General features: G+C 64.5%; 1 protein-coding gene across 1 annotated transcript; it reads left to right on the forward strand.

Annotated features, from left to right (window-relative positions):
• Positions 1-1,681: 1,681 nt before the first annotated feature.
• On the forward strand, positions 1,682-15,102 carry COL9A2 (collagen type IX alpha 2 chain). Its single transcript, XM_054223813.1, has 32 exons — positions 1,682-1,753; positions 3,611-3,685; positions 4,480-4,515; positions 4,610-4,672; positions 5,767-5,820; positions 6,064-6,099; positions 6,318-6,341; positions 6,485-6,538; positions 6,874-6,927; positions 7,128-7,175; positions 7,465-7,521; positions 8,025-8,078; positions 8,404-8,457; positions 9,174-9,227; positions 9,457-9,510; positions 9,600-9,653; positions 9,776-9,829; positions 10,054-10,107; positions 10,360-10,413; positions 10,598-10,642; positions 10,825-10,878; positions 11,223-11,276; positions 11,355-11,408; positions 12,047-12,118; positions 12,212-12,247; positions 12,452-12,496; positions 12,721-12,753; positions 13,085-13,231; positions 13,801-13,855; positions 13,936-14,124; positions 14,314-14,391; positions 14,742-15,102. The coding sequence occupies exons 1-32, from the start codon at positions 1,682-1,684 to the stop codon at positions 14,945-14,947; spliced, it is 2,073 nt and encodes a 690-aa protein (XP_054079788.1). The 3' UTR covers positions 14,948-15,102.
• Positions 15,103-15,401: the final 299 nt, after the last annotated feature.

Raw genomic sequence — 15,401 nt, forward strand, 5'->3', positions numbered from 1 at the left:
GCTCCTCAGGGAGGGGGACGCCAAGGGCAGTGGGGCAGACCCTGCAAGCACGTACCCCCAGGTACATGGGGGGACTGCTGGTCAAAACCACGTGCTCCAGTTGTATCCCGCAGTAAAATTAGTGGGGGAGAAAAAGACCGAGTCTTTTAAAGAAGATGGAGATCGTAAACCAAACCCCGGTATTCCCATACCGAGATACTGGGGGGAGGATTTGAGAAACGGCATTATGTGAAAAGCTGCAATCATCAAATGAGCAATGGCATCAAAAGGAGAAAAAAAATATGTCACTATGTAGTAACCTGAGAGATACTTGAAATTACATAATTCTCCCAAAAGTGACACTGGCGTCCCAGAAAGGTGCTGGGCTTGGTGGCGGCGCGGGGGCACGTCTGCCTGGGGCACAAGCAGAAATATCCCAGCGGCTCCGTGAATGGTGAGGATCCAAATTTAGATGCTCTGAAAACAAGGTGCTCTCAGCCTCAGCCTGGAGCCAAAAGGATTTTTGCCTCAAAACACCAAGGTTTTGGTGGAAGTGTTTCCCCGCTGCTGCTGAGGCTCGGAGGAGCGGGGCGGGGGGCAGGATCCTGTTGGTATTCCCAACGCTGGGCTGGGATGTGGGGAGAAAGAACCGGAGAGGAGACAGGAGCCCTGATGGGGCACCACCAGTCCAGACTGGTCCATTTGCTGGGACAGCCCTGTGCCCACTAGCACGGATGGAAATCCGTGATCCCTGACCTGCGCTGAGCGCAGGCAGCAGCTCCTGGGGGGCTGCTGAGCCCCCCCGCTATGGATGAATCAGCCTGCAGCGGCTCGCTGCGGAGCCTTCGAGCCCTCCGTGAGGAGGAGGAAGAAATCACCAAGATGAATCATCCCCATGTTCCCTGGGAGCCGGGGGGTGGCGAGTTTAGGGGGCGGCTGCCAGCGAAGGCAGGAGCTGGGCTTGGGGGGGTGATGAGTGGGGTGTCCGTCCCCCCACGGAGATGGACCTCATGCCTTGCCAGGGCCATGGGGAGCTGCTGGTGCCCCCCCGGCACGGTCCCCCTTCCCCTCCCAGTTTCACGCTGGGGCCACGGGGGTATTCACAGGGGTGCGCTGGGACCCGCAGCGGGTGGCTGCCCTGCCTGGGGCTGTCTGGGGCCTCACGGGGCAGGAATTGGGTCAGACATGTCAGAAATCCCCCAGGACCCTCCGCGGGGTGGCAGGAACCGGCTCCCTGTGCTGCCCCATCACAGGGGCAGCCCCGGCTGGCACGATGCCCGATGGCGCTGGCACCGGGATGGGGACGTGCCAGGGGACACCCCGGCAGAGCCCCACTCCCGAGGGTGTCCGCGCAGATGTCCTGGCCGGGGTCTCACCGTGCAGCTCCAGCAGCTCCCCCCCCCGCCACCTCCAGCGCATCCCCCTCCTCTCCCAGCCCCTTGCCTGCACTAAGGCCCCTCTGTGCCACTCCTGTCGAATCCTCTGCCACCCTTGTCGTGTCAAATCCTCCATCACCCTGCAGCCCAAAATAGCCACGGGCTCACCTGAGTGGGGGGGCGGGGGGCCAGGGCTGCCCGCCTGCCTTCGTCCCGCTGCTCCATATTAATGAGCCCCCTCCTCCTCCTCCTCCTCCTCCTCCGGTGTCCGGCTGTGCAGTCTGGGCTGCTGCCGTACCTGAGCGCAGCGAGACGAGGCCCCCGCCATGGCCAGCTGCTCCCCCAGCCCCCAGCTCTGGCTCTTGCTCCACGTCGCCTGCCTCTGCCTGGCCCAGATCGTAAGTCCTCGGCTTGGTCCCCCTCGGCTCCGGGCTGGGATGGGGGACGGAGAGGGGACGGAGAGGGGACATTGTCCATCTCCCCCATTGCAGATGCTCGCTCGCGGTGCTGAGCGCCCCTGGGACTTGCTGCTTATTTTTCCATCACCTTTTCCTCGCTTTTCCCAGGAATGCTCCACTGGGGGTGGTGGGAACAGCCCCCAGCAGGGACCCACAGCCCTGACCCACCGGGAACCTCTTCGTGCCGAAAGCTGCCTCCAGCCGCCCAGAACGGGGACAGGGCTGGGCTGCACGCCCAGGCGTTTGGGACTTGTTAGCTAAAGTGTAGTTTTATTTTCCCCTTGGGGCAGCAATGGGGGCTCTCTGCCGTTTCCCTCCCCAGCAACTGCCAGATCTTCTGCCTCCCGTCATCTGGGAAGACAATTATTTGCTTCTGCTCTGCTGGGAGGTGCTGAGGAGCTGGGCTGAGGAGGGCTGAGGGGGGCTCTGACCACCCCAGGGCTGCCCCGGGGGGGTCTTGCCGAGGGGCAGTAGGGAGGGACAGCAGTGGTGGAGGTGCTGGGGGCCGGGGGTCCTGGGGGGCTCGCTGGACTCACCCCGGGGCAGGAGAAAACGCGTGGGAGAGAAGTGAAGGGAAGGTGTCCCTCTGCTCCACGGGGCGAGCAGGGCAGGCAGTGCTCCTCCTGCGATCCCACCCGGAAAGAGGGAAAACTCTTCCTGCCCTGCAACCACAAAAATCAGATTTTTATAACAGATTTGGGAAAAATCTTCCCATGTGGCTCCTGAGCTGCCTGCCGGCACAGAAAGCCTAAATGCGGAGAGCTGGGGGGGCAGCTGCCTTCCGAAACCAGCCCCCCCGGGCTGCCCGTGGGCTTGTGGTGGCAGGGTCTGGGCAGGGGAGCGGGCTCCGGCCGGAGCGAGGGGGATGTGGGAGCTCCTGGAACAAGGAACCATTTGGAAATGGTTCGGGCAGGACAAAGGTGCCATTCACGGATGCTCCCAGGGACGGGTGCTCCCACCCCAACTGTGGGATTTGCTTCCAAGGCGAAGCCGGAGTTCTCCCGACCAGCAACACCTCTCATCCTTATATATTTCACTTTAAAATAAACAAGCCTGGCAGGACGGAGGAGCCGCAGGCGTGCAGCCTGTCTGGTTTTCATTTCCAGGAACACCGGGTCTTCGGTCTCGGGGCCCGGAGTCTCTTCCCCCCCGACACTCCATTGGGATAACGGAGATTTCTTTGCAAAGTTGCTCCTGTGGAGCACTGCGCAAACCCCCGCGCGGGGCCAGGCGGCTCGGGAGCCCCCCTGCTGCCGCTCAATGGGGCTTTTGTGCGGTGCCGCGGCAGGCAGCCAGCCCCGCGCGGGGACGGTGGCTCTCAGGGGGGCTGGGGGGTCCCCATTTCACACTGAGCCTTCGGGCACCTAAATCCTGCCGGCGCGCTCAGAAATCCCAGTGCTGGGCTTGCACCCCGAGCCGCCAGGGGCCTTTGCAAGCGCTGCCGTCACCCCACGGAGACCCGGCTCCGTCAGGGCAGGACTCCGCGGGCACTGGGGCAGGAGGGGAGCGCGATGGGATAGAAACCAGGCGGGACATGGGGAGCTGGTTGTGCCACTGTGGGGGAAAATTCCAGGATTTCTCCATCCATGCCCTTGCCAGGGGGCACAGGCCAGGCAGCGGGGAACCCGTAGGGAGGGACAGAGCCGTGGGGCGCTCGCTCCATCCCAGCTCTCTGGCGACGGGTCCCCAGCACATGCCGGTGGTGAGCACTGCACCCTGGGCTCCCTCTGACCCCCAGCATCTCCTGGGGTCCAGTTGCTCCTTCCTGATGTGGGTCCCATCCCTTTCTCCCCTTAGCGAGGGCCGCCGGGAGAGCCCGGCCCGCGAGGTCCCCCCGGTCCCCCAGGAGTGCCGGGAGCGGATGGCATTGACGTGAGTACGGCACAGCCGGGAACCTGCACAGGCTGGAGGGAGGGAGGGAGGGAGGGGACCTGCAGCACAAAGAGGGACTTTGTTTAGGGGCAGAGGCTCGGTGGAGGGCAGGGGGGTGCTGATTCCGAGCGATTCCCGCACTGCTCTGCTCTTGGGCTGGGGAGAAGGAGGGCCACAGCTCCTGCACCGCGGCTGCATCCACCTCCCCAGGACAGCAGCCCGTGGCCTCCTGACCTTCCTGGGAAACGGGGCCTGAAATGCTTTTTTGGGGACCAGAGCGGCAGGGAGGTTTCGGTGCTGGGTGCTCGGGGCATCCCCGTCCAGGCAGTGGAGGATGCTCAGGGGGTCGAGTGCAGGGATCATCCCGGGATGTCCAGGGAGGAGGGGGACTCGGGGGGGCCGGCGGGGAGCAGGACACCCAGGTCGGGTGCCCGCAGAATGGCAACGTGGCCGAGGGCTGTGGCAAGCAGCCGAGGGCTCCCTGAACAGAGGGGAGATCTGTGAGCCAGCAGAAAGCACCCTTTCTCCCAGCCTTGCCCCCGCTCCCCCCTGCCCCAGGCTGTTATTTAGTGCTATTTATACCCGGAACAGCCGCAGCCCTCCCACAGCCCCAGCACAGCCCTCTCACCTCAGCCCCGGCCCCATCCTGACCCGGCCGCTGTGCTGGGGGATCCAGCATCTCACTCCGGCTGGGGGAGGTCAATGGGAGACACCGGTCCTGAGCCCCCTGCGCTGCTGGACCTGGCTCCGTGGGGTGACAGACCCCTTTTTATAACTTTCTTCTCTTTCCCCAGGGTGACAAAGGCTCTGCCGGAGCCCCTGGGTCCCCGGTGAGTACAGCTGCCTGCCCCCAGCTCACCAACAGTCTCACTCCTTCCAGAGGAGCTCCTTTCAATCTGCCCCCATGCTGCTTCTCTTTTGAAGGGTGCCAAGGGCGAGCCCGGAGCCCCCGGTCCAGACGGACCCCCAGGGAAGGCAGGCATTGATGTGAGTACCGACCCCTTGTCGTCCCTCCCCACAGCATCCCTGGCCACAGCCCCCGGGTCACAGCAGGGTCTCAGCAAACTCCTCTCCCCCCCCGGTGCAGAAAGTGCCCAAATCCCTCCCTGCGGGAGCTGAAAGCACCTTTTAAGTCCCATCAGAAAACGCAGGCAGAGGTTGGGCAGAGCTGCTGCCACCCCCCTCCCCCTGCACTGGCCCCAGCAGCGCATCCCTGCTCTACACAGCGTGGGAGTCGGGCCGGGAGAGCCAGGGCACAGCACCGACATCCCGCGACGTGAAAAGGCTTTTCCTTGTCCTTTTCCTCAGCTGCTGCCCCGAGCCCTGGTTCAGCTCTCGTTTCCTCCAGCATAAATCTGGAGCAATCCCTTGCTCCCCCCGGCACCACCCCCTTGGCACCCACATGAGTGGCAGCGGTGACTTTCCCCACTGTCCCCTCGCCGGCAGAAGCACAGCCAGGGCAGAGGTGGAAGCCAGAGCTACCTCCTTGTCCTGCTGTGATGCCGTGATGAATGAATGGAATAACTGTCGTTACAAGCACGCATTGCGCATCCAGGCGAATCTGCCTGCAAAAGAGTTTGGCTCCTTTGAACATGGACGCCACGGGCATGAGGTGCTCCCCTCCCGTGGCGTCCAAATCAGCCCGTGGGTGAAGCACAAGCCATCAGCTGTGGGGATCCAAACCCCGGCACAAGGACTTGGGGACGGGGGAGCCAGGGAGCGACTCTGAGTTGATATAACCGGGATCATGGATGGTCCAAGCTCCCCACGTGCCTGTGCCGGGGCCGGGGCAGCCATGCTGGATATGCCCTGTGGGCGAGGGTCCCTGCCGAGCCCCGCTGTGGGGTCTCGGAGCTCACGGGGGCCGTGAAGCATCGCCGTGAGGCTCCCTGTGCCATCGGGGCTTGGCTGCAGGGACCAGCTGCATCTCCAGGTTTGCTGCGTGACGTGCACAGGGGTGACAAGCACAAATTCCCCACTGATCACCCTCGACCCCTCATGGTGGAAAAAGCCCCAGCAAAAACGCCTGGCTGGAGAGCAGAAGCGCTGGCAATAACCTCCCACCATCTCTCCTCTTGCAGGGCTCGACGGGAGCGAAAGGGGAGCCAGGGCCCATTGGCGGGCCAGGAATTAAAGTGAGTGAGGGGCTGCTCCGGGGCAGCCACTGCGGGCTCCCACCTTCCCTCCCTGGAGCCAGCGGGGTGGCCAGGCTGGAACCAGCCCCATCGCCCCGGGGGGATGCACGGATGCAGGAACTGGGCGATGGAGTATTTGGCAACAAGGGGGCACTGAGGCTGGGTCCAGGGAGGGGCGAATTCTAGGCTTGGTGGGGCCAGACTCTCCCATTTTGGCTCCTGACTTTCCCCTTCTCCCGGCAGGGCCAGCCCGGACTCCCAGGGCCGCCAGGGCTCCCCGTGAGTATCTGCCTCTCCCATGGGCACTGGTGATGCACGTGCTCCCGACTCCGGCACCCACTCCCTGAGCACCCACGAGTGGGGTGGGAGCAGAGCAGCCCCCCCCAGCTGCATCCTTGGTGGTGGCGTGGGCATTGCCCCGCTCGGGGCAGGGATGCTGGTGGTTTCAGGGGGGTATTGGAGAATTCGGACCAATTTTTTCTTTCTTTTTGTTGCAGGGCCCTTCACTGCCAGGACCACCCGTAAGTGCTGGGCTCGTGGGGCTGTGGGCAGCCAAGGACCCTGCTCGGGGTTGTGTTTGAAGAGCTGAAACCCCAGCACCCCCAAAGAGGGGGTCTCAGGGCTCGACCTCTCTCACTCCGTGAATGTCTCTCTTCTCCTTAAGGGGCTTCCAGGCCAGGTTGGGCTTCCCGGAGAGATTGGAGCGCTGGGACCCAAGGTGAGGGGTCGGGGGGGGTGTGGGAAAACCTCCCCTCCTTACCCCAGCATCTGCTTCTCCGCACTTTCGGGGCCCCTGGGGTAAACACGGATGACCCTGTAATATGGGCGAGTGGGGTCCTACGGCAGGGACGGAGAGGTGACAGACTCCATGCCTGCAGCCAAGTCCCCCAGCACCATCCGTCCCCTCCCAGCTCGTGGCTGGGGGATGCCCGAGTTCCCGCTGTGACCGTCTGGGTCTCTGATGCCTCGTCACCCCTCTCCATCCCGGGTGGAGGGTGGTACCTGCCACCTCCCCACCCCTGAATCTCCTTTCCTGGGGTTGTTCTTTCCTAGGGCGACCCTGGACCCGACGGCCCGCGGGGTCCCCCAGGCCCTCCAGGGAAACCCGTGAGTATCCCCCCAATTATTGGCATTTTCTGCAGGCAGGAAAAAGCCCCCCAGCCCAGGGTTTGGGGCCGGGACTCTGGCTCTGGCACAGACCTCCCAGCCCGTGCCTTGCCTCCCTCCCTCCCAGGTGTGACATTCACCCCTCCCGTAAAAGAGTGCTGATATTAAACAGTGCATGCTGATGGTCTCCTTCCCCCCAGGGCCCCCCAGGACACATCCAAGGAGTGGAAGGCAGCGCCGATTTCTTGGTGAGAGCTGCCATTGCCTTGTCCCTTCAGCCGGCCTTTGCAGGGCAGCGGCAGCTGGAAGAGCGAGTGCTGCCCTGGCCTGAAATACAGGCACCAGCGTAATCTGGTACCTGGGGGCTGGCAGAGCGGGGAGGACCAGGGTCCCCAGCCAAAACCATGCTGTCAGCGGTGGCTCCCCTGCGTCACCGCACAGCCCTGCGTGGCGCGGGAACCCATCCTTCCCAGCACGGCTTCTCCGCAGCCGCTGGGTCCTTTCCCAACTCAACCTGTGCTGCTTCTTCCCCACCAGTGCCCCACCAGCTGCCCGCCAGGTCCCAAGGGCCCCCAGGGACTGCAGGGACTGAAGGTAAGGGAGCCCTGGAGCTGCCAGGGAGCGAGCAGGGACCGTCACCTTCATCACGCTTTGCCTGGGCGAAGGAGCCTGGACAGGTTTGGAGCGATGTGGGGCTCCGGAGCTGCCCTCTTCCCCTGGGAGCACAGGGCCATGCACACTCAGAGAGCCCTGGGGGCAAAGGCGCTGTGGGAGAGGTCCCCCGCGGCTCCTCCTGCCAGCCCCTTGCTGGGGGGTGAGACCCCATGTCGAAGCCCCAGCCCCAGCCATGGCTCCCCAGCTCCTCCGCTGCAAAGCCCAGAGGGTTACAACCAGCATCCCCACCGCACGCCCTCGGGGCTGCGGGATGCTGAGCCCACCGTGTCACCAGTGGGATGCTGAGCCCACCATGTCACCAGTGAGCACCCCAGGGTGGGACATTGCGGGCAGGGTGACTGTTGGTGATGTGGCCATCTGGACGCTGCCTTGACCCCGCTGCTCTGCCCAGGGATGCTCACCATCTTCGTCTTCACCCGTAGGGACACAGAGGCCGCCCTGGCGCCCTCGGGGAGCCCGGCAGGCAGGGCAGGCAGGTGAGTGACCCCCCCCCCGGCAGCTTCCCAGCGGGAGCCAGGCTCCCCAGCCCCCTGCCTCAGGGGAACTGGGGCTGAACTGAGGGCAGGGGGCTCTGGGGAGAGAAAGGGGTAAGGAAGGGAAGAGGTTGGAGAGGGAGGAGGGAGACCCAGGGCTGGGAGGTGGAGGGTGGGCAGGGTGGTCTTCCCATGGTGGCTCTCTGGGGGACAATGACCTGTCCCCATCCCCTGCTGGGTCCCTGCTGAGGGGGTCTCAGGTCCCCAGGGCAGTTTGTGTCCCCACTCCACCCCAGCACTCACCTCTCTCCTCTCCATCCCTCCCCAGGGACCCAAGGGTGACGTTGGTGCCTCCGGAGAACAAGGTGTCCCGGGCCCTCCGGTAACGTATTCACTTCTCTTTGCTGCTCTGCGCCCGGGTGCCCCAGGGGCTGGGGGTGTCCGGTTTGTGCTTGGCCCCAGACAATGCGGATGGGACACCAGTGTGTCCCTGCTCCCGGGGACCCACCACTGGGACCGGGGTGAAGCCTTCGTCCCATCATCTCCCTCCTCCCAGCCCCAGAGCTGCCACCAGGAAGGTGGCAAAGCCGTATCCCTATGGAGACCTCCACGGTCAGCGCTGGCCTGGGCACCTCGGTCGTTAGCGCACGTTAACGAGGCTAACTCACTGGCTGAGGACAAATGGCTCATGTACACTGATCCCCGCCCCCCTTACCCCACCTGAACGGGGGTGCGGTGCCCAGCTCGCTGCGGGGATGCGGGGATTAAAGCTGTTTGAGCTCGCCGAGCACTTTGAAGATGAAAAGCAATTAAGGGGCTGAACCCTTCAGTCCGGGAAAGGGCAAAACTGCTTTGAAGCCAAGAGCTTTGGAGGGGGAGCAGCACCAGTTTGGGCCCGTTGCTGTTATTGAACCGACAACTGGAAAGGCGCCCGGTGGGGGGGCTGCAGAATTAGGAGCCAGTGGTGGGACTGAAACACCTCGCGTTTGGCAAAACTGGCTGATTTCCAGTACTGGCTTTTGCTTTAATTGCGGCTTCCCCCTGGGCTGCTCCTGGGGCCGTTTCCAGCTAAACGGGCTGTTGTTTCCTTCCCTGCAGGGACCGCAGGGCCTGAGGGGTTACCCTGGGATGGCGGGACCCAAGGGCGAGACGGTAAGTGCCGGTGAGATGCGGGAGGGGGGCCTGTGCCTGGCTCCAGGGTCAGGGGGACCAGCTCCCATGGCGACGCTTCCCGGGCTGGAGGCTGCATCCCAGGAGCATCGCTAACGCGGCTGTTTGGCATCTCGGGGAGCTGGAGACTGAGTCTTCCTAATGGGGTCAGACCTGGCTGGGGGCTGAGGTTGGGATGGGAGGAATTGACCCCCCCATGCTCTCTTTACAGGGTCCTACTGGTTACAAGGGGATGGTTGGGACCATCGGAGCGGCCGGGCGGCCGGTGAGTGCCCTCCCTCATCCCTGGGGGCTGCGGGGCAGGCGGGGTACCCCGCACTTCACTGCTCAGCCCCCCGTCTTTCTCCCCTCCAGGGCAGGGAAGGCCCCAAGGGACCACCTGGGGGCCCCGGTGAGAAGGGAGATGTGGTAGGTAACGCACCCCGGCGGCAAGGGCAGCGCCGTGCCCTGCGCGATGCCAATGCCCCCTTTCCCCAGGTCCCCTGCACCGAGAGGGCGGCTGAAATAACCTTTTCTCTCTCCTGCTCCAGGGTGGCCGTGGCATCAGGGGCCCCCAAGGAGACATCGGTCCCAAGGGGGAGAATGTAAGTACAGCCAGCAGCACCCGTGCCCACATCCAGGGCTGAGCCCCTTGCAAGGAGTAGGCATCTCTGTCCCTCTCTGCCCTTTCGGGGCCACCCTGCATCCTTGCACCCTGGCTCAGCGCAGGGCTGGAGCTTTCCTTTCCCTTCCCAGCTCTTTTTTGCCCCCACCACGAGCCTTTCAGACCCTCTCTGAGGTGTCAGACCAAGTGACTCTCCTTTTGCAGGGTCTCCCGGGCATCGATGGCAAGGATGGCACCCCGGGTATCCCAGGCGTGAAGGTGAGCTGCTGCGGGGGGGGCGCCGCCAGGGGCACGGGCACACGCTGTTCCTTGCACCAGTGCTTGCTGGAAATAACGGGGATGGCAAGTGGCATATGGTCCCGGCCCCTTACATGGCATCTCCTGACTAGTGGAGTGTGGCTGTCCCCATGGGGTCAAGGCCAGTGCCCCCCTTTGGCCGGGAGTCCCTTGTCCCACCCCATTTCTGCACCTTTCTCCCCCATGCAGTAGCATCCTCTCTGTCCCCTGCAGGGTGCTGTGGGACAGGCTGGCCACCCAGGAACGCCAGGACATAGGGGACAAGCTGTGAGTACAGGCTTGGGACCCCTCCGGCTGTGGGGAACCCCATTACCCGTGGGGTGGCACCACCACGCGCGAGCTGTGCAGGACCAGCGCCCAGCAGGGATGCTGCCTCCGGGCATGGGGCACGGGGCAGGCTCGCTGCCTCCGGTGCTGCACATGGGTTTTGATCCTGGCTTTGTTTCCTCAGGGCTTGCCGGGCCAGCCGGGAAGCAAAGGTGGTCCAGGAGACAAGGTGGGTCTGGGGCAGCCGGGGCCGGGGTCACCCCTCTGAGCACCCACCCCCCGGCCCCGCTCACCCCACACAGTGCCGCAGCAGCCTCCACGCTCCGTCCCTGAGCCTGCAGCCTTGTCCCCATCCTGTCCCCTCCTCCGTCCTTGCTGTCCTGAACCGCTTCTCTCTTCCTCCATTTGCAGGGCGAAGTGGGGGCTCGGGGCCACCCCGGTGTCACTGGTGCCCCAGGGCAGATCGTAAGTACAGAGACGTCACCATGTTCCTCCCGGGCACAGCCTGGGGGTTGCTCTCTCTCTCTCTCTGTGTTTTTCCTATTTGCTGGCAAACAGAAAGCAGAGTTGGACACTTCACCCCCCCCAACCCTCCTCTTCCCACTGCCCCCCAGCAGCTTCCTCATGGGGAAGCTCCTGTGGCCACTTCTCCAGCCTTCACCCAGCACCTCCTTGGCCACCTGGTTCAGTGGCAGCCCTTCGCGGGGCTGCAGGGGACAAGGACAGGGCCACGCATCCCTCGGGGAAGGTTGAAAGGCAGACGATGGCACGTGAATGCAACACAGGCAGGTTTTTTCCCCCCCTTTTAGGGTGAGCCTGGACCTCGGGGTGAGCAGGGACCGCAGGGTGTCCCTGGGATGAAGGTGAGTCGGGGGCACCGTGGGGTTGGTGGCGGTGCCAGGAGCTGCCCCTGACTCTGTTCCCTTCCCGCATCTCCGCAGGGCGACCGGGGCGAGCGCGGCCTTGTGGGCCCCCCCGGTGAGCAGGGGAAAGCGGTGAGTCGCAGCCATAGCCCGGCTGGGAAATGGGCATCGCCTCGGGGATGCTCAGCCTGGGGGGCTCGGGAGGGATGGGGACAGCAGGGCACGGCTGGCACTGCTGCACGGACCCCTCGGCTTTGATCACGGCCCGGGGGGGGGTCACACACCCTGTCCCGCTGAGCCTGGCTGCCGGGGTGAGGGATTAGCCGAAGGGGCAAATAGCGCAGGGATTAGCAGGCCTGGGGCCACGCTGGTTTTGCAGCCCCAGCCGGGAGAGGAATTTCCTCCCCTCTTGGAGGCTTTCCCAGGATGGAAAACGGCCAAAAAATTACCCTTTTCCCTCTGGCTTCCTGGGGGACGGGACCCTGTCCCTGGCGAAGCTCCCCTCTGCATGGCTGTTGGGGGTTGGACCAGATGACCTTTAAGGGTCCCTTCCAGCCCAAACTGTTCTACGATTCTGTGATCATTTTCTGCCCCGTGCCCGCCCAGAGGCTGCCTGGGATGCTGTGGGGCAGCCTGAGCCGCCGGAGGGGACGGGGAGCTGCCCGTGCATCTTGTTGCCTTGGGGAGGACGCTCCAATGCGAGGGGAGGGTTTTCTCACCGCCTCTTCTCACTCATTTTTCTCTTTTTCCCATGTTACCTTGATTTCCAGGGGTCGAAGGGCGAGCAGGGTCCGCCAGGGATCCCAGGACCCCAGGGCTTGCCGGGAGTCAAAGGAGACAAGGTGACCGCTCCGGCTGCAGGGGCCGGGCTGCTCCGGGGTCTGGCTCAGGGATGCTGGGCTGAGCTGGGCTGACCCCCCCTCTCCTTTCTCCAGGGCTCCCCAGGGAAAACCGGCCCCAAAGGCAGTACTGTGAGTACATCGCCCTCTCGCCCGGGCTGGGGGACCGGAGGGGAACCGCTGACACCCATGTTTAACAGGGCTGGCACCCACCCGCACCAGGCACTTTCTCCGTTAAAGCCCCCGGCATCGCGGTCGAGCCAGGGGGGGAAAGTGCCTGCGGAGGAGGTGGGTGCTGGCTGCGAAGGGCCACCTTTCTCATTGCCTTTCCTTTAGGGAGACCCGGGCGTCCACGGCCTCGCAGGGCTGAAGGGAGAGAAGGTGGGTCCCCTCCGACGGGTTCTGGGGTGGGATGGGGGGGGACAGGGGCTGGGTGTGGGTCCCTGCCCGTGCTGGGGTCTCCTATGCGGCACAGCCCTGGGCACTGCAGCATTGCAGCCCAGCACAGCCGCGGTACGCCCTGGGGGGGTACAATGCCTCCCGCCAGCTCCGTCTCTAAATTCCCACTGTCCCCCCATTGCATTTCTTGTGTCCTCTGTCCCCAGGGTGAATCGGGTGAGCCGGGGCCGAAGGGACAGGTGAGTGACCGGGGGTTTGGGAGCGAGGGGTCCCCTCACCTTCTCACTGGGTGCCTCTGTGGGACCCTCACGGAGGCGATCGCCCTGACGAAGGCAGTGGTGCTCCACGGAGCTGGTGCGTGCTGCGTGTGGCCTGAAACGGTGTCTTCACTGGAGATGGGCTTCAGCCACCACATTCAGCCCTGGGTTCGGGTTCAGCCCTGGGTTCGGGTTTGAGCCCTGGCTGCAGTGGCCGGTACCGGAGGTCCTGGAGGTCTCGGGGTGCAGCCCCTGTGCTCAGGATGGGGCCGAGCCCCCCCGCTCCTCACGCTGCTCTCCATCCCCACGACAGCAAGGCATCCAGGGAGAGCTCGGCTTCCCCGGCCCCTCGGGGGACGCAGGCGCACCCGGTGTGCGGGGCTACCCGGGACCCCCCGGCCCACGAGGACTCGTCGGGGAGCGCGGCGTGCCGGGGATGCCCGGCCAGTGGGGCGTAGCGGTGAGTACCCCCCCAGTGCCCCACATCCCCCTCTCACCTCCTGCACCCCCCAGGTGGTGCCATGGGGGCTGTTGCCTTCAGCTTGTTCAGATCCGCGGGTCGCTGTCTCCGACCTTTTCTCACCAAGCAGTTTTTGGAAACGGGTGCTGTTCGGCCCCGGAGCTGCCGGTGCTCGCCCACGAGCTCTCCAGGAGGGCTGAGCTGGGATCCCACCTTTTTAGAAAAGAGGAATTCTATATTTCTCCCTGTATCTAGCACCAGCAGCAGGTTTAGCTCCAGTCCGTACCTTTACAGCCTGCCCAGGGGCAGAATTTTTCCATATAAGCCTCATTTTATCCTTGCAAAATGGAGGTGCAGAAAGTCACTGCAGTGAGCAGGCTGCACGGCGTGAGCTGAGGCGGGGGCACTTGTACTGGGACCGAACGGAAAGCGCAGAGGGCTGGGAAGGCAGCATCAGGTGCAGGGAGGTGCCTCTGGACCGGGGGGTCGGGATGGGACCGGTGCTGCGGGTGCAGATGGGGATGGAAGGAACGATCTCTACAGCTTGTCCCTCTTCTCACCGCTGGCAGGGCCGGGACGCTGGGGACCAGCACATCGTCGACGTGGTCCTGAAGATGCTGCAAGGTGAGGGGACGAGCGGGGCACCACCGGCCGGGTGGCTGCCGCCGCATCCCGCCCCACACCGGCCCCTCTCTGCCCTACAGAGCAGCTGGCGGAGGTAGCGGTCAGTGCCAAGAGAGCAGCCCTGGGTGGAGTCGGTGCCATGGGACCCCCAGGACCCCCCGGTCCCCCAGGGCCGCCCGGTGAGCAGGGTCCGCACGGACCCATGGGACCTCGAGGTGTCCCCGGCGTCCTGGGTGCTGCCGGGCAGATCGGCAACATAGGACCTAAAGGTAGGTGGTGGGTGGCCATACCCACCCCGTGAGGGCAGAAATCCTCCTCGGGGCTGGCCCTGCCTCCTCCTGCCACACGTGTCCCCAGCCTGGGTCCCTGAGCAGGGGCAGCCCCCTCCCCTCCCCTGCAGGTCCCTCTTTCTGGCTGTGGCTCCAGCGTGTCCTTCCCCCCCATTTCTTTCCCCGCAGGGAAGCGAGGGGAGAAGGGCGAGCGGGGAGAAGCTGGCCGCGGCCACCCTGGCATGCCGGGCCCCCCGGGGATCCCAGGTAAGCCCCTCTCCCCCGGCACGGACAGGGCAGGCAGCGGTGCGTCCCCGCAGCCCCCACGCCCCCTTGGCAAGCCCAGCAGTGGCTTGGGACCTCCTGGCCCATCCCCACAAACCTGCACGGGTTCATCCCTTGAATCTCCAACCTGTAGCACCCTTTGCTGCCTCCTGAGCCTGCAGCTCTGCCGGCCGCTCTCCCGGCCCCTCGCTGCTGCTCGCTTGCCACATTGCTCTGCACGAACGTCCCCATCCTCACCAGCAGCGTTTCCCATACCCCGGCCCCTGCTCTGCTCCGGCAGAGGCTGGGCTCGGCACCTGCAAACGCAGCTGATGGCCACGTTCCCGTTGCAGGTCTCCCCGGCATCCCCGGCCACGCGCTCGATGGCAAAGCCGGGGAGCGGGGCCTGCCGGGCTCCCCGGGAGAGGCTGGCCGGCCGGGATTGCCGGGTCCCGCTGGCCTGCCGGGATTTTGCGAGCCGGCCGCCTGCCTGGGAGCCTCGGCATACGCCGCCGCACGCCTGACCGAGCCGGGAGCCGTCAAGGGACCCGTCTACTGAGGTGGCACCGGCACCGTGTCAGAGCCGCCGGCAAATCCACGCCGGGGCTGGCAGCAAAGAGACCAGAAAACTGCAAATCCGCAGGGAGCGACCTCTGCCCGTCCCGGCGGCGGGAGGGCGCTGGGCTCGGGCAGCCGCCGGAGGGGAAACGCAGCCTCGGGAATTTAATTTGGTGTCAGTGCCACCCCCCTCCCACAGCCCAGGGGATGGTGAAGGATAAAGAGAGGTCGCCCTGGGTCCTGTCCTCGTTACTGGGGTTCGTTAGCTCCCCCCTTCTGCCCTTCCTCCGCTCCCTGTGCCCCTTCCCAAAGAAATAAATTGTCTTTTATACAAACCCGCTCTGTTATGTCCTGCTTGGTGCTCAATTGGCTCATTGCCAATTTCTTTTTTGTCCTTTTTTTTTTTTTGTAAAACAAAAACCAAACAAAAATTGTGGTTTGATTATTTAAGAGAC

This window comes from Rissa tridactyla, chromosome 18 (assembly GCF_028500815.1).
Source record: "Rissa tridactyla isolate bRisTri1 chromosome 18, bRisTri1.patW.cur.20221130, whole genome shotgun sequence".
Classification (NCBI taxonomy): domain Eukaryota; kingdom Metazoa; phylum Chordata; class Aves; order Charadriiformes; family Laridae; genus Rissa; species Rissa tridactyla.